The sequence below is a fragment of the Odocoileus virginianus genome, chromosome 20 (genome assembly GCF_023699985.2).
Source record: "Odocoileus virginianus isolate 20LAN1187 ecotype Illinois chromosome 20, Ovbor_1.2, whole genome shotgun sequence".
NCBI lineage: Eukaryota > Metazoa > Chordata > Mammalia > Artiodactyla > Cervidae > Odocoileus > Odocoileus virginianus.
The window spans coordinates 1818388-1836958 of NC_069693.1; the positions used below are offsets into that span (position 1 = coordinate 1818388).

General features: G+C 43.7%; 1 protein-coding gene and 1 pseudogene across 1 annotated transcript; both read right to left on the reverse strand.

Moving 5' to 3' along the window:
- Nucleotides 1-10: 10 nt before the first annotated feature.
- LOC139029991 (cell cycle control protein 50A pseudogene) lies at nt 11-2531 on the reverse strand (annotated as a pseudogene).
- A 1377-nt stretch (nt 2532-3908) lies between these two features.
- LOC110147636 (zinc finger protein 154-like) lies at nt 3909-13766 on the reverse strand. The gene is given in 5 exon segments (XM_020909284.2): nt 3909-7463; nt 7466-7903; nt 9222-9348; nt 11116-11154; nt 13508-13766. Coding segments are annotated over 5 exon segments (1563 nt in total). The 5' UTR covers nt 13523-13766; the 3' UTR covers nt 3909-6519.
- Nucleotides 13767-18571: the final 4805 nt, after the last annotated feature.

An 18571-nucleotide genomic window follows, 5' to 3' on the forward strand; every position in this document is an offset into this window, starting at 1 on the left:
CAAGAATCAGTTCCATAGCAAACAAATTACAGCATTTATTCAAGAAGGAATATTAAAAATAATTCCAGGTAATAGAAAATAAAATAACTTCAAGCATATATATTATAATTTATCATGTACATACTCCGACATCTCCAGAATTTAATTAGGAAATTTAAAGAATTTCTTTTAAAAGTACGTCTTAGAAAAACCAACCAAAACAATTGGTGCCGTAACTAAAGAGAATGTCCATACACATCCACATTTGACCTACATGTAAAAACTGGATGAAATATAGAGGAAAAAAAGGTTACTGTTTTCCAAAATCTCTGCAATATAATATTAGTACTTAGGTAAAAACACTTACCTGCAAATTAAAAACAGCTTGAGGTATTTCCAATGCTGAAGCAAATTTCTGAATGTTAAATACCACAAGAATGAAAACAGTCTCCTTTGAACACTTAAACCTGGTTTACAGTTGAGACAGAAGACAAGGTCTGCCAAGAAGTTTTCCCATCTCACCTATATCCTTGGATCCCTGATGAAGTGTAAGCTTCAAGGGAAATGGTCACATGTAAAAACAGCAAGCAAGATGAGTTTCCTGACTGCAACATCTTAGCCAAAATGGAAAGTGGAATTTTAAATTCTCCTGAGACCCACCTGACATCTTCAGACACAAGCATTAATTCCTATGCTAGACAGGTTAAGCATGTCCTTTGAAATCAAATCTAAGCTTGACAACTGTACTGGATAAGCTGAATACAGGAATCACCTCAACAAAGATGGTACTTTAAGCCTTTACACACGACACATGAAAATGATGAAGTGTTTTATTTAGATTTGGTCTTTCTTCATCTTTTTGTAACTCTGGATCCTGAAAAGTTAGCAAGTTGTTATACTCATACATCTTGTAATCCCTTTCTTCACACAACAGGCACACATATCAATATATTATCATCAACACAGCATAAACATATAAGCAGCAGACGCGTTTCACATGAAAGAGGCTCTATGCATCACATAGCCTGTCCCAACAACAACAAAAAAAAACATCAGAATGCCATTTCAGCAGTTACAGTGTTGATATGATCAGTATAGCTAATCTGTTTTATACCCGTCATATATTTTCGTAAGTCATCCATAAGGAAGAAGCAGAAGACAAAGACTGCTTTTTAAAAAATGTTATGTGCCAACTTCAAAAATGACATACTAACCAGAACATAGCATCTGAAAGCTAGGTTGAATAGGACTGGCCTCGATGCACATGCAGTAAATTTGTTTTCAGAATATAAAATTAAATGGTAATGTCAGCAGTATTACTACTGTTTCTATATTTATGATTAATTACTAGCAGTACAACTCCCAGAAGAAAGGAGATGGATCCAATAGCAATGTAAGCAATCCCCAAAAATGGATTTTTTCCTCCCATCCATGAAATGGTACTCAAGATCATCCGCTTCCGTCCATCAAATGAATGTACAGGGTAATTGTATGTGATATTCAAATAGTATCGTCCAGCTGGTAATGTTGGATGTAAATCATTTCTCCGCTCTATAAGACGATATAACTTACGAAAAGTAGGTAATGCTGCAGTACGCATCCAAACAATAAAATCCTCATTTATGAATCCATTATTATCTTCGTCAGAATCCAACATGTAAACTGGTTTAACCCAGTTTACTGGCTTTGTTGTGCCTTTGAATCGTTCTGCTAATGGGTCTGTTCCCGGGGGATTTCTGAATTTTACATTTTTATCTGTCCACCAAGCAATACCTTTCTTTTTCAAAGGAACAGGCATAAGATCAGATGCATTGCCAACCTGAAACAATTCTAGTGTACCATTAAACATGCTGTTGGCTATAGCCCCACAAGGAGCAATTGGTTTGTCTCCATTTCTTCGATAAGGCTCACACTCCTTACTGGGATTAAGCAAAGCACTAGGATCTCCATTTAGCTGACCATCATCTCGAGATTTCACATAGCGACGATGGTTTTGATAGAAATTAGACAGTCCATAATACATAAACACATTGCCCTCAAATGACTGTTCCAGTGTGAAGTTAATGGTACAAATACAAGGTGTCACATTCGGAGACAAACATTTATAGCAAGGACTGGAAGGATCTGTTCCGGTATAATCAATCTCGATCTCGCGTATGTTGTTGGAGGTGACGAAGATGCCGATGCCAATGGGGATGAAGATGAGGCCGATGATGAAGAAGGTGGGCAGCACCGTGCCAGCCGTTAGGATGGGCTGCCAAGCCGGCAGCCGTTGCTGTTTGAAGGCCGTGTTATCTGGTCTCCGGGTCTAGCGGTGCCCCCGGGAGGACACGGGGGCCCACCGTCCACTTCATCCTTCGCGTTATAGTTCATCGCCATCGACCCCCGGGGCGCGGCTTCGCGACGCGCAGGTGGACGGCCCAGGGGACCCGCCTGCTGACCCTGACAGAAGACGCGCAGGCGCCGCCGCCGCCGCAAAGGCCTATACATTTCCTTTAAAAACTACCCGTGTAATTAAGATATTGGGCAGTGTATAGTTTAATAAATCTCTTCCTATTAAATTTGCAGGGATGGTACAAGAGTGGGAAGAATGCTTATGATTTTTCAGTCCAAGTATGTACTGCTGAAATGGGGAAAATCTGGGTTATCTGAAATACCTTCCACTGTCAGGAAGAGATTGAGCTAAGCTGTTGGTGATTAATGTAGGACTAGCCTCCATGTCCACCAGAATTTGATGAGGATGACCATGTACAGTCAACTCATCTTGAGTACTAAAGGGTATGACAGATTATTGGGCACTTTCCTGTCCTCAGGGCACCGTTTTGATTTGAGGCATATTCTGTCAGTTTTTCTTCGTAAGATAGGAAACTCTTTCTCCAGTGTTCATCCATTTATTCACAAGTGTCCTTGTCCGTAGGTGTTGGTTGGGATGTGGGCCCTTAGCCTCTGCTCATCGTCTGCAGGCACTCGTTTCTTTGGATCCCGTCTTATAAATATGCTAATCTGTCCTGAAAATCTACCACTTAAACATATTGTTTCATTGATTAAACTGCAATCAATTTTTCCTTTTAATACTTCAGGTCTGGATTTTAGGAGCCTTAGACTTCCTTTCCTGACCTATGATCCTCAGTGTTTTTGTAAAAATAGAACTCCCCATCAATCCCTTCCTGATCAGTTTCCAATCAGTTTTTGTCACCTTATCACATAAGCTTAGCATCTTATGTTCCAGCCAACAAGGTTGTACAGGTTGGATGACCTTAGTTAGATGTACCCTAAAGAATTCTAAATTTTTAAATAACTACTTGCTGGTTTATTTGGGTTGAGGAGAATCTGTAGTTATATATTTTAATTCAGCTCAGGCCCAAGGTTTAAATTCTACAATTTTCTGCATGTGACTCACAGCTGGGGTCAGTCTTCAGAAGTAACTGGCATTTGGAGTTTTAAGAGGAATTGTTGGGAAAAGGTAGTGAAACTGTGTGTGCATGCTAAGTTGCTTCAGTTGTGTCTGACCTTATGGGCTGTAGCCCACCAGGCTCCTCTGTCCATGGGAATTTCCCAGGCAAGAATACTGGAGAGGGTTGCCATGCCCTCCTCTAGGGGATCTTCCCAACCCAGGGATCAAATCCATGTCTCTTATGTAAGTCTCCTGCTTTGGCAGGCGGGTTCTTTATCACTAGCACCACCTCAGAAACTGAGTTCCCCTGCTGAGTTTATGATTAACCTCCCTATCCAAAAATCTATTCCTTTTCTTTTCTCTTCTTACCTAAATCCTGTGCTAAACTCAACATTAATAATACTTGAATATTACAAAAAGTTACTAACAATGATTGTGTAGTTACTCAATGAAATTGGAAAAAATATATAGTTCTAGAGAAACTTAACTGTTATAGGGGAAATAAAAAGTTAAATCTAAAAAAACAAAGTTAAACTTAAGATCTCAGTGGCTACAGTTTATTACAGTGAAAAGGATACAGATAAAGAGTAGCAAAGGAAGATGGCATAATGTGAAGGACTCCAAGAGGAACCATGTTGGCAGGTTCCAGTTGCGCCCTTGCTTAAGTCCTGGTGTCTCAGTTGCTGGCTTGTGCACCTCTGGAAATGTTACCTGGTTTGGTAACAACCTCATTCACAGCTTGAAATTGCCATAGTTTGGAGTATTTGTACCAGGGAAAATGGCAACACTACAATCAGGGTCGATTTGCTGTTTTATAAATTTTTGAGACTTTAGAAAGTAGTACAGAATGAGTTAATAATGAGGATTACATATGGGGAATACCACAAACATTCATTCCACCCAGCCAAGCTGAACTGAAGAAAAGTCAAGTTCTAACACATTTCTTTTATTGTCTTCTTAGTTATTCATAAAAAAGGAAATATCAGCCAAAATTCAGTACCAAATGGTAAATAACTATTATGAACATTTTATCAAAAGATATGCATTTGGCAAGTGAACACATTAAAAATGCTCAACCAGACAAAACATCAGGCAATAGTGAGGTAAGTGCACACTTTGAAAACAGAGGTGATATTTCATATGCTGACCACACCAAACAAGCACAGGCGAGGAATGCAGGGGGGTTGGAATGCTCCCAGCACTGTTGATGGGGAATGCAAAAGGGTGGTCATTCACTTTAGAATATGAAACCATATATTCACTTAAGAACATTTATGTACATGTTCACAGTAAACTTTCTGTGACAGCCAAGCTGTAAACAAAGACAAAATCCCATTCATCCATTAACAGATAAATGGATAAACAGTCAACAGGTAGTGTATCCAAACAATGTATTTTTCAGGAATTAAAAAAATTAACCATCAGGTAATTCCCCTGTGGTCTCTGTGCTTTCACCACTGAGGGCCTGGGTTCAATCCCTGCTTGGGGAACTAAGATCCCAAAACCTTGTGGCATGGCAAAGACAAACAAAAACACAACCACTCATATCTGCAATGTGGATAATTCTCAAGATAATTATGTAACATGAAAGAAAAAGGCATATACAAGAGTAAACACATTAACATTCCAATGACATTAAAGTTCTAGAAAACATTAACTAATAGAATGTGCAATAAAGAAATTAAATCCCAGTTGCCTGGGATCCCAGGGAGATTTCAGAAGGTAGATGTGGGAGTAATGGATGTTTGTTATTATGGTGGTTCTGTGATTTTACACATGGTAAAAGTTACCAAGCTATACATTTTAAGTCTATTCAATCCACTTCATATCAACTATACAGCTCAATTAAGTTTAAATAAAAATTGGCTTCACATAAAAATCCAAATCTCCTTTTTAGAAAAGTAGAATTCTGGAAACCAACACATTAACTGTATCACCTCTCCATGCCTCATGCAAGGGGTTGAGTCCCAGTAGTAATGAACGCAGATGAGCAATGGAAGGTGTTTCCACTTAAGTTCTCCAGGAACTCTGCCTGGGTCCTAAAAAAAATTACACACCTGGACTACAGGATTCTACTCTCCCTCTTTTTTCCCTCCACAACTGTGCAGCAATGGCCTTGAGATAAAACAATCTGCAGATGCTATGAGGATCCTAAAACCTTTACATTATTCAGTCTGACTCTGACTGGAGGCTCAGGACGAAGTAACTCTGTAGATCCAGAGAATTTCTTTTAAAAATCTCCTAAACAACTAGTTACATTGTGGATGAAACTTTAGAAAAGGCCCATTCCTTCTTCTTTGCTAGTCTCTCAGGACCTATTAATTCCCCAAGTGTCTTCTGTACCAAGTATGGTTCCTGCTCAGTGTCTGTAATCTAACACAACACCAGCCTGCCATGTTGTGGACATTGTGGTACGTGGCTCTGTTCCAGCTGGACCTAGAGAACTCCTTCCCTTGAACAGTACTGGGGGGATTATGTGACATCCCGTGTGAAAAGAGAACATTCATGCTGTTCTAAAAATCACTGGTGGTTCTCACGGCTGCCCTCATCTCAGGGTGACCTCTGCAAACAAAAATTATGACATTCAGGTCACAACAAAGCCCTGTAGTCTACCCCAGGAGGCCTTGGACAACAATGCAAATTAGACCAAAACTGCAATGAAAACTACTCTCTGCCATGATACTGTCCTCACTGAGGAATACAGAGTTCCCAAACAGGTGACACACAGCTGGAAAAACCCATTCTGAGCATGACATGAAACAAAGCCACCAGCAGAAGGCAGACTGGGTCACCTTGGTCAAAGATGGTTAAGCCAATGTTCTAGTCAGTTAGAAATAAGAGAATAACATCCAAGTGCTCAGGCTACTTAAGCTTTCCTCCATAGAAGCAGGAGCACAAAAGTCTACCAACTCTGATCACACTGAAGTGACCACCAGTTGGTAGAAGATGATTTTTACCACAGAAACTCACAGTGACATAAGTCTGGAAAGGGACACGGGCACATTAGAAAGTACAGCATAGCTTCTTAAAAGCTTCCAATGAACCGGGCACCCACAGGTAATCTCCACACAAGGGCTGTGCAGGTGGTGGCATTCAACTTCCAGCTGATGAGTCCCTCACAGAGCCTGTTCGGTAAGATGTGTTAGCTAAGGAGACAGTTCATTATTTGCTTCTCTGCTCATCTTATTAGAAGGTCTTTGTCCAGTATGAACTTTCTGGTGACGAAGAAGGTTAGACCTTCGGCTGAAAGCTTTCTTACACTCACTGCACTCATAGGGTCTATCTGGGCTGTGATGTTTCTGGTGCTCAATCAGAGTAGACCTTTGACTAAAGACTTTTCCACATTTGCTGCACTTGAGAGGCCCTGCTCTGGTGTGAATTTTTCGGTGTTGAGTAAGCTGGGTGCTTTGGCTAAAGAATTCTTCACATTCAGTGCACTTGTATGATCTTTCTCCAGTATGAATTCTCTGGTGTTGAGTGAGGCCAAAGCTTTGGCTAAAAAGTTTTCCACATTCAATGCATTTATAAGGCCTTGCTCCAGTGTGAACTCTCTGGTGCTTGATGAGAGTAGAGCTTTGGCTAAAAACTTTTCCACATTCACTACATTCATATGGCCTTTCACCAGTGTGGATCCTCTGATGCTTAATGAGGCTGGGACTTTGGTTAAAAAATTTCCCACATTCACTGCACTCATAAGGCCTTGTGCCTGTGTGAACTCGCCTGTGTTTAATTAAATTGGAGTTCGATGTAAAGAATTTTCCACATTCATTGCATTTATAAGGCCGTGACCCAGTGTGAATTCTCTGATGTTCACTCAGGCTGGAGCTTTGGCTAAAGAATTTCCCACATTCACTACACTCATAAGGCTTTTCTCCAGTGTGAATTCGCTGGTGCCGAACAAGTGTGGGTTTGTTGCTAAAAGCTTTCCCACATTCCCTGCACTTATAAGGCCTTTCTCCAGTGTGGACTCTCCGGTGCTGAACAAGTATGTGTTTATAGCTGAAGGTTTTCCCACATTCACTGCATTCATAAGGCCTCTCTCCAGTGTGGACTCTCTGGTGCTGAGCAAGTCTGTACTTGCGGCAGAAGGTTTTCCACATTCACTGCACCTGTAGTGCTTCAGTCCATTGTGAGCGGCCTCCACACACTCGGTGTCCTCTTGTGGAGTGACCTGGTGATGGAGAAGATCAGAGCTACCAGGGAAATCCTTCCCAGGCTCCTGGCATGGGAAAGACTTCTTGGTTGTATGAATGGTACGACTCTTCATAAAGGCCTTACCCATGTCTCTTCTAAAGAGTTTCTCTCCACTGTGCTGCTGAAATTTCACACCTGCCCTACACAGTGTCTGGACAGGGTTTACTCCCAGGTCCTCAGCTAGACGCAGACCACCTTCTACATCCAGGTTACCCATCTCCCAGGGATAGGCCTTCTGGATGGACAGGTCTGTCTTTGAAGTAATTATCTGTGGCACTTCTACAGAAGCATTGTGCTCAGAAGTTTTCTCCTTCATCTCTGCTCTCTGCCAACAACCTGAAAGCAAAGAAGTGTGGGTGAATTGCATGTACATGTTGGTAGAAGGGGGGAGCCCCATCACAATACATGTCTGACACAGAAAGAATAAATTCATGGGATTATTTTCAGGACAAGGGAGGTGGGAGCAGGTTAGGAAAGGGCTGCCGTGTGGACAGGGCCTCTACACATCACAAAACAGGGACGACTCACCAGGCAAAAGACACAAGGATGGGGTGCAGAACACAGGGAACCAGGGGTCCACAACTCACTCCTCCGGAAACGGTTTTCACCAGGGCCTTGGCTGCTGGGGACACATGTGTGCTGTGTGCAAAGCTGTATCCAGACCCAGGAAAATCCAATTGTCACTGAGTAGCTGGTGTTCAAGGACCACTTCGAGGTCCTTGACCTCAGGCCTCACGACACATTAGGTGTAGGCCAGTATCGAAAAGCAGAGAAGTGAGAATGGAGAGGACTACCGAGGAGTGGGAGGCAGAGAGGTGAGGGATAATCCTGGGCGCAAAGTCAGAGTAGGTATGACGGAGAGAACAGTGTCAGGAGTGGGGAGGAGAGAGAGTAATGAGGTTCACAGTCACTGGCCTTGGCACCAAAATAGTGTTGGGCACAGGACACGTTCCTGATATGGTCTGAATCCAGCCATGACATCACTTCCTCCCCCTGATGCCAATCACCAAGGCCAGGCCCACTCTGAGCCCCTCTTGCTGTGCCTGGAGTCATGTCCACTCTGTCCTGTACCCAGGGTTCTCCTCCCAGCTCCAGTGGGACAATAACATGGGACCTAGATGATGCAAGTCCTAAGGGAAAGACAGGACAGGTGAGTGGTCAGTACTGGCCCACGGGGGCAATCAATTCCAAAATAATCTCAGGAAACAGACACTATCACATAAAAAATCTTTGAGGGGGGTATCATAGAAATAGCCAGGTGAACCCCAGAAAAAGTGACTATGTTGGGTCCCAACAATTGCTGGTATAGTGAGGGCCAAGGAAATAAATGTCAGCTGGAAGGGGGAAGAGCCTGGAGCGCAAATGTACAGAGTCATCTCAGCAGGGAGTGGCTGAGAACCCACAAAATGCATTCCAAGTCTTTTGGCTCAGAAAACCTTTACTAAGAAAACTTCAGAGCCGCTGGCACTGGGGCTACCTGTGAAAGGAGCTGGTCCACACACTCATTCAGCCTTGGCACCCAAAGCACAGAGGACAGGGAAGCAGTAATAGAGAGGTGCCTACTGTCCAGCTGTGAGACGAACAGACTTGCCTTGGAGAAAAGCGGAAAGTCAGAGACCTGCCCAGGACACTGGGACAGGGGTGAGGACCTTACCCAAGGACGCAACTAGTGCAAAGGTCTCCAGCATGACATAGCAGTATAGGCGTCTCTGGGTCTCATCAAGGATCCTCCATTCCTCCTGGGAAAAGTACACAGCCACGTCCTCAAAAGTCACAGGGCCCTGTGATGATGGGAACAGAGTGTGCATAAGCAGCCTGTCTCCCCAGGACCCCACAAGTACCCCCAACCTAGTCCAAACTCACTCTGGGGTCATCCTCTTCCCCAGCGACCCAACTTAAGAGGGCAGTGGTACCCAAAACTCTTCATGTTTTCTTGAGCACTAGCTCCAACCCCAATAACAACACGCACGTCTACAGACAGATGCCTTCTATGCTGTGGGCCTGGGATGTAAGGCCTGCTCCCTCTCCTGAAAGACAACAATCTGACAGTTCCCAAGGTGATGCACCCCAGATGCCAGCAACTTGGGCTCATCCTCCTCTCTTAACCTCCTGGAATGAGGGCACTGGGACTATTTGTTCACACACCTTCCCCACATCTGTGTCACCCACTGGACCACCTTCTACATCTGACCCCCATCACTAGCACTTGGACCACAAAACTGTCATGTCTCCTGTCTCCTCATATATCCTTCTGCACATGACACCTGAAAATCCTTTTCAACGCAACAGAATCCCACCAAACCCCAATTCTCCACTGGCAGCTCGCCAGCCCTGTTCTGAAGGCTTCCCCACCAGGCCTTGGTCCTAGTTCCAACCTCAGTCACAACATGCAGACCTAAAACCCTGGTCAGGGTCCACTTCTATACTGCACATTATGTCTCCTTATCAATTCCAATCTCTGTCCATTCAAAATCCACACCTACTTGACACACCTACAGAAATTCACATGACATTCTGTCACAAACTCCTCAAGTTCCACCACGAAAGCCTGGTAAGTGCACAGGAAGAAAAGCAAGCACCAGTCTGATTTTGCTATCACTTCATGTCCATTTCTGCTTTCCCTCTGCATCAATTTCACAGCCACTGTCCCATAAAAACCTGGGCCACCTGCTGACCCCCCCCCAACACCTTCCCGCTGATGACCTTTGTAACAGACCCCTTTGTTCCCTTGTCCCATAATTGCATCCTGAAGCCTCTAGCGCGGCATGTTCAGCCACCCACTTGTTTCCTGTATTTGAGAGTCATTGGAACATCATCTGAGATTCATCAGGGCCAAAACCCAATTCCTAATATTCTCAGTGAAAATGACTGCTACCACTGACTTCCCTGAATCAGTTAATGCAACTTCCACCCTTCCAGATGCAAAGGGAATAAACTCTGGTGTTATGTATGACCCCTCCATTTTAGAAAATCTGGTCAGCCCTACTTGTAAAAGTCCTGAAGTCAAATATTTCTCCTACCTCCATATCCACCCCTCTGTCCAGCTGCAGCAAATGCTCATCTGGATGACTGTAATAGCCTCCTTGATTATCTCCTTGTCTTTCCCTGCCCTAGTCTGTTCTGCACTCTGCACTTAAGAGGGAGCCTCTTAAAACCCAAGTCAGATCATTCTTCTCCTCTATTCCAAATGCTCTCCATGGCTGCCGTCACTCTGAACAAGTAGTCTTCTGAGAGTACAGCTTCTCAGCAGAGTATCATTCCAGGCCTGACTCTGGCTCTCTTGCTCTCTGTCCTCACCAGACATTAACAGAGACTTACAAGTCCTAAAACACACCCATCTCGGTTGCATCCTCAAGCATTTGTGTGGATTTCCCCCAGTACCTAAGACAAGCTTTCACATTTAGGCCACTGGCTGCCGAAAATGTGAATCTCCCCATAGAACCTCTGGCTTGGACTTGGAAACCTGGGCTGAGGGTTTCTCCAGGGTCTCCAGACACCAAGTCCAGGAAGAGTAGCAGCAAAAGACATCCAGGACACCAGATACTCACCAGTGAAGGATCCATAAGTGGTTCTTCTGAATGTGGAACCTGTGGGAAGAGAAGGGCCATGTAACTTTAATACCATCAGCAACAAAGACAAAAGATTAGAGTGAACCACTTAATATTTCAGACAGACACATAAAGGAAAACTAAAGCCATGTAAAAGAGGGCAGAAAATGTTATACAGTTGTGCCATAAAGTCATGTGGATAACCTGAGAAAAGGTTTTTCAACAGTGGTATAAACAAGTGCAAAGCCTCCCTATCAGAGTCAGGTCTGGTGTGTCTGAGTGGCATCCTCGAGGCTAGTGTGACTGCAACCCAATGAGTCAGAAGAATAAGGGATTGTATTAGTGAGGAAATACTTGTGGCAGGTCACATAGCACTATTATAACACTGAGCCACAAATATCAAAATTTACTCCATTTTATGTTAGGTCTGTTTCTGACACTCCCATTTGAGTCCCTTTTCTGTTTTTCCCTTGCCAATAATACATTTTTCTCTTCCTGTCGCTGTGGTTGGCTCTAACAGGTGACCAGGAGTTCTTATATGTCCTTTCCAAATTTTTTTTCTGGTTATAAGTTATTGTATATAAACTTCCAGTTTACATAATCCAGATTAAATTCTGGTTTGAAATTATTATAACATTATGTAGTATAATTCAAGAACATGTACTCTTTCTATTTATCCATATTCTTTGATGTTAAAACTTTTCCATAAATATTCAGAGTATCTGTAATTTCTTACATGCTCTTCTCTCCTGCAGTAGAGAATGGAACCACCATGTACTGACTATGCATGCAAAATGAATCTCTGATAAAAGGGTTGTTCCTTAAATCCAAGTAAAAGTGCTTTGCCTCCAGCAGCTGGGGATAACTAGACCTCATTTTGGACTCTTTAAACTTAAGAGAAAGGATATAAGTGATAGGACCTGAACTCTTGTCCATCCTCATTATAGAAGCATGGAAATATCTTCTTGAGTTCTTAACATCCTGTTATGGTTTTGAAGCATTATAACTTTTTATCCTTATAATGATATATTTGGCCCATTTAAAATAGGTATTTAATAAAATATATCAATAATTTTCCCTTACAAGATGACCAGAGGAAAACTATTTAACAGTGAAATAAATATTACAGGAAAAGCACAATCTCTTAAAATACTAAAACAGTCTATATGTGTATAGACTGTAAAACAGAAAAGTTTATATAAGGCATAAGTGTGTATCAAAATATAACTATGAAACAGTTTAATAATTTCATTCAAAGATCTAAGTTAAAATTAGTAGTATGGAGGAAAACAAATTCAGTAAGTGGAAATGTTAATTTAAATACAATAAAAATGTTAACATAGAAACTAAACAGATGTATGCTTAATGTTATCTTCCCAGATCACATGGCAAGTGTGGCTACAGTACCACTGTTTATAGACATATCGGACTAAAACAAAGACCACCACCATCAACACAGAGAAAAGCCTTTAACAGAAGAATTTATAAAGACATTTACTCATATATTCATATCTATAAAAAACTATACAAAAAGGAAAATGACTGGCTACTCTGCATGAGGGAGGGTATCCAATTCAATGGACATGAACTTGAGCAAATTCCAGGAGATAATGAAGGACAGGGAAGCCTGTCATGCTGCAATCCATAAGATCACAAAGAGTCGGAAACGACTTAGCAACTGAACAACCACCTCGCATGAGAAACATGGGTAAAGTCACATCATATTGTGCAAATGAAGAAAAAGACACCGTAATACTTATATGATTCCATTCACTGAGTTTTAAAACGAAGGAGCGAAACTAAACTACAGCCGTCGCTTGTTTCCCACATAGTTGGCAAAACTATCAAGAAAAGCAAGGAAACCCTTACTTTAAATAACAGACAATACCTTAACTTTGGGGGATGGGTATGTTTTGGGCTTCCCTGGTGGCTCAAATGGTAAAGAATCCGCCTGCAATGTGGGAGACCGGGGTTTGACCCCTGGGTTGAGAAGACCCCCTGCGGGAGGGCGTGGCAACCCACTCCAGTATTCTTGCCTGGAGAATCCCCAAGAACAGAGGAGACTGGCGTCTCCTCTCAGTCCATGAGGTCGCAAGGGCACGACTGAAGCGACTAAGCACACAGGCGGCTTCCTGGGGTCCTGTTGATAACGCATATTTTTTTATCTCAGGTGGTTAACGGATACTAATTTTAGATCTGCTTATTCAACTGCACGAGTAAGTGCTCTGTGATTTTTTCCCCCACGCAGGTCATATTTTAAAATCGTAAAGTCAAGGTTTGGGGGGCACGAATAAATATAGATATAAGACATGAGTAAGAAAACACTAATGTGAACAAAGATAACTCAGGATGAAAAGAACCGGGGGGAGGGCCCGGAGGACGCAGGATTCACCTGAATCGGAACCATCAATGTGGCTGCTGCCAAAGAAGTCCGTTGGCGAAGGCGGGCTCGGGCTCTGTAGCCCCCGTCCCGACCCCGAGACACAGTCAGGTCGGATGGCGACCACGCCTAGCCTGAGACTCGCCTCGGAGCAGCAGGCACAGCGGCCTTCCAGCTCCCAGGTCTCAGGCCGGCTCAGCGTTAGGAGACACCCTAACCGTGAACTGATCCGAATTTACAATATGTCGCCGGGGACCCACACAGGAGGGCCCGCCCAGAGACCGTTCTAGAACGGAAGTGTCTTTGTCCCGAGTCTTCATTGGTCCATTGAACCGGGCGCCTGGCGCGGTGCCTTTAGGGTAATGTAGTTCATAGCGCTCCTGTCGCTGGCAAGAGGTACTGCTCCCCAAGTCGGGAGAATTGTCCCGCCTCACCTGTAGGGTTGCTGTGAAGTCCCCAGGCTGCGAAGACTGGGCCAGTTACACGCTCTTTAAAGGGGTTGCACCCAGATTTACATGAAACATAGTCTGTGCTGATCACATAGAAGTATAGTGACAGTAATATTTCAGATGTTTGGCCTTTCTTGCCTTCTGAGATGGCCCACTCTGTCTATGGAGTGTGTCTCTTTCTGATTTAGCCTTCTTTTACTTAGAAAGAAAGAAAGAAAGAAAAAAAAGAAAGAAAGAAAAATTTTGAGACTGTCCCCAAAGCTTCCCAAGTGGCGCTAGTGGTTAAAAAAAAAAAAAAAAAAATCCACCTGCCAATATAGGAACCCAGGGTTCTATCCCTGATCCCATCCAGGAGGGAAATGGCAACCCACTCCAGTATTCTTGTCTGGGAAAATCCCATGGACAGAGGAGCCTGGCGGGCTACAGGCCATGAGGTTGCAAAGTCGGAGGTATCTTAGTGACTAAACTTCAACAACAAAACAGGCCAAACTCAGTGGTCACATGATACCAGGTTGTCACTCAGACAGAGTGCATTCATCCATAGCTGGAGTCCAATAAATATTGTCTTATTGCTTTTCATATAAATGTAGCCTAACTTGTTGGCTACAATTTATGAGTGGCTCTGTGTTAGGTCATAGTCAAACAACCTAAGACTCCAGACAGGGCCATGGTGAACAAGACAGAGGAGGGATGTAGGGCAACTAGAAGCAGATGGACCATGTACTGTGTCTTTGGTTCCCTCAGAAAAAATGTAGATTTAGTGATGGCATGTCCTATTCAGGAACTGATGCATATTTCAGACTCCACATTTTAACACATACCCAGCTCTTGTCTCAGAGAAGGCAATGGCAACCCACTCCAGTACTCTTGCCTGGGAACTCCCATGGATGGAGGAGCCTGGTAGGCTGTCATCTATGGGGTCGCACAGAGTTGGACACAACTGAGGTGATTTAACAGCAGCAGCAATTCTTGTCTAGAAGCTAAAATCTACCTATCTGAAAAGAAGAGTGACTTATAACATGTCACTTCCTGCCTGGAGAGTGACTCTGTTAGGGGAAGCACACTGATTGAAACCACCCACCCTGGCCAGGCACCATAGTAACCATTTGCATGAGCTGTTTTATGACAGGAGATCCTGATAAGGATACGGAACTAATAAGCCACCATCAACCGGAAGAGTTCTGGAAAGGTCAAAAGGAGACACCGCACGTCTGTCCACTTCCCAGAATCCCTCTTGCTAGCATCCATCTTGGCTGAGGGATGTGTGCGCCACCAAGAAAAACTCTAAATTAGAATGATTGGCCAAAGACCACCGGGAAACTAATCCCATCACCATAAAACCCGAGACTCTGAGCCACAAGGCAGAGCAGTTCCCCTGGGTTCCCTTACCCTCCTGCTCTCCACCCGGGTGCCCTTTCCCAATAAAGTCTCTTGCTTTGTCAGCATGTGTCTCCTCAGATAATTCATTTCCAAGCGTTAGACAAGAGCCCAGTTTCGGGCCCTGGAAGGGATCTCCCTTTCTGCGACAACTCCATGGTTACAGTCATAGCTTATTTGAGGCAGAGGCAATTGAACCCTGAGATAAAGCCTTGCAATTTCATGATCCTCTTTCCTTTCTGGGGAGTCAATATAATTTCACCTGCAAGCGCAGAGACAATGCACAGAGTTGAGATTACCTCAGGAAAATATCTGTGAAATGTTGAAGTGGTTGAAACCAATCATCAGTTATTCAAAGTGCTGGCCAAAATACCTCTTGGCCATGTCCACAAAGTTAGAATCTTAGTGAAGCTTAAAGGGATACTAAAGACTGAGAGTGAGGAAATCAAGCTGAGCATGTAGTTACACAGGAACTTGGCTAGTCTGTAGATCTGGCTCTGTAAATTGTGATTTATTGTTTATTTATTTAATAAACAATAATCTTTTTTTTGTATATGAAACAATACCAGCTTGAAGGGAGATGTGGAGAGAGCAGATTGATTTGCCAGAATGCTGAAAGCAAGCAGGGAATCCATGGCATCATATTTGTACCCTCATTGACAAACACTCATTAAATTGTGTATTCCATTCCAAGCACTAATTTGGCTGTGTAGGCTCATCAAGATCCAAAGAGACAAGAACCTCTTTCCTCTTGAGTCTGACCTTTTGGTCAAAGTGATAGACAGCACAAACTTAATGATAAGATTTTCAATTACATAAGACTTATGTGTAATGGAAAAAAAAAAGACTTATGTGTAATGAGTGTTAACCAAAATTTCAGAAAAAAATACCTGATTGGTAGAAAGAGACATTTGTTTGGGGCTTGTTAGGACTGCAGCCTTGAAGACACAGTTTTGACAAGCATTAGAATCATGTTCCCCTAGACTACAAAATACCCGCACCAGTGTTCTTGCCTGGAGAATCCCAGGGACGGGGGAGCCTGGTGGGCTGCCGTCTATGGAGTCGCACAGAGTCGGACAAGACTGAAGTGACTTAGCAGCAGCAGCAGACTACAAAATGGAGGAATTTTAGGATGCAAAAAAAAAAAAAAAAAAAAAGGAGGGCCTTGATTTTTTTCAATAAATTGTGAAGAATTGTAATTGGAGCTGTCACGAAGTAAGGGTGCTTGTAAAGCAAGGGTTGATTGGAACTGGAAATGTCTGCATACTTACAAGGGGGAATCTTGAGACCGCGAGGCTAGAGGTAGAAGATTTTTTTAGAAGTAAGTTTATTTTTAACTTTTTGGTTGCACTGGGTCTTCGTCGCTGTGCGTGGGTTTTTCCTCGTTGCGGTGAGTGGGAACTACTCTTCGTTTCAGTGCTTGGCCTTCTCACTGCGGTGACTTCTCTTGCTGCGCACGCGCTCGAGGTCCGTCCTTGCAGGATGCGGGTTCACCAGGGGAGGCGCACTGGCTTAGTTGCTCCCCATAATGTGGGATCTTCCCGGACCTAGGATCAAAAGCCCTGTTCCCTGCATTGGCAGGCAGATTCTTATCCACTGAGCCGCCAGGCAAGTCCAGTAGCAGAATCTTTAAAACATCTAGTGTCTGCTGTCAAACTGAACTTGCATTTACTCATTCGCTTTACAGCAAAGCCAATCTACTAACCGGCTTGTGGTGAATGAGAGTACGTTGTTAATTGTGGGACATCAAGTGAGGAGAACAGGCAGCTCTAGCTTAAAAGACCCAGACTTCCTGATGGATTTTAGGCAGTGGTGTTTGGAGGCAACATTTGGGTTGAGGGGTGCAGCCTGTGGACTTTCTTCTAATTGGTTGGTGTTGAGGTACCTGGGTGATGTTTTGGGAATGTAATTGTAGGCATCAAGTAATCAACATCCTCCACCTGGGTGGGTGGTTTGTTTTTTGTGTCAGTCGCTCACTCATGTCCAACTCTGCGACCCCATGGACTGTAGCCTGCCAGGCTCTTCTGTCCATGGGATGCTTCAGGCAAGAATACTGGAGTGGGTAGCCATTCTCTTCTCCAGGGATCTTCCCTGACCCAGGGATCGAACCCAGGTCTCAATCAGATGGCCAAAGTATTGGAGTTTCAGCTTCAGCATCAGTCCTTCCAATGAATATTCAGGGTTGATTTCCTTTAGGATAGACTGGTTTGATCTCCTTGCAGTCCAAGGGACTCTCAAGAGTCTTCTCCAGCACCACAATTGGAAAGTATTCTGGAGAAGGGAATGACAAACAACTTCGATATTCTTGCCTCGAGAACCCCATGAACAGTAGCCTTTGCCATAAGTAAGTAAAAAATGCAGCATATATAAAACAGGAATATAGGACAATTTAACCACCAGTGTAGACCAGTATAGGGCGAGGTACTCTCTTTTAGATATGGTTCCAAAGGAAAGGCAGTGATAAAGACTTGAGATTTTACCATGTATTCAGGAAGAGGGAGAAAAGAAAACTTTGTTTAAGGTTTATCTTATTTGTTTATTTAAATTTTTGGCCGTGGTGCGTCTTCGTTGCTGCACGCTGGCTTCCTCTCGTTGTGGCGAGCAGGGGCTGCTCCCTAGTTGTGGTACACCAGCCTCTCACTGTGCTTCTCACTGCAGTGGCCTCTGTCTTGTTTCAGAGCATGGGCTCTAGAGTGCCTGGGCTTCAGCGGCTGCGGCTCGGGCTTAGTTGCTCCACGGCCCACGGGATCTTCTGGGACCAGGGATCACACTGGTATCCCTTTGGTTGCAAGGTGGATTCTCAACCTCTGGACCACCAGGGAAGTTCCAAGAAAACTTTTTTTTTCTTTTAAAAATATCTAGGGAATTTCTTAGTGGAATTCTAGTGATTAGGACTCCACATTAGCACTGCAGGGGCCACAGGTTCAATCCCTGGTTGGGGAACTAAAATCCTGCAAGCTGTGCCAGGGGGTCAGTAAATTTAAATATAAATAAAATAACTGTGATGGGAGAGCTCTGAACTCTACTAAGTGAATGGTGCATATCAACTACCCTCAAGCCCCAGTCATGGAGAAGGTTCAGGATCATGTGGGAGAGCCTCTGGCTATTTCTACTGCTCTGGTTGTCAGCACTGGGACTTGTCCCTATATTTGGTCCTCAAGATTATTGGGAGAGGCCCTTGCTGGCCTCTCTGAATTGGCCCATGTGCCCTGTCTGCTTGATCCAGCAGCCCTGCCGCAGAGGGGCTGGG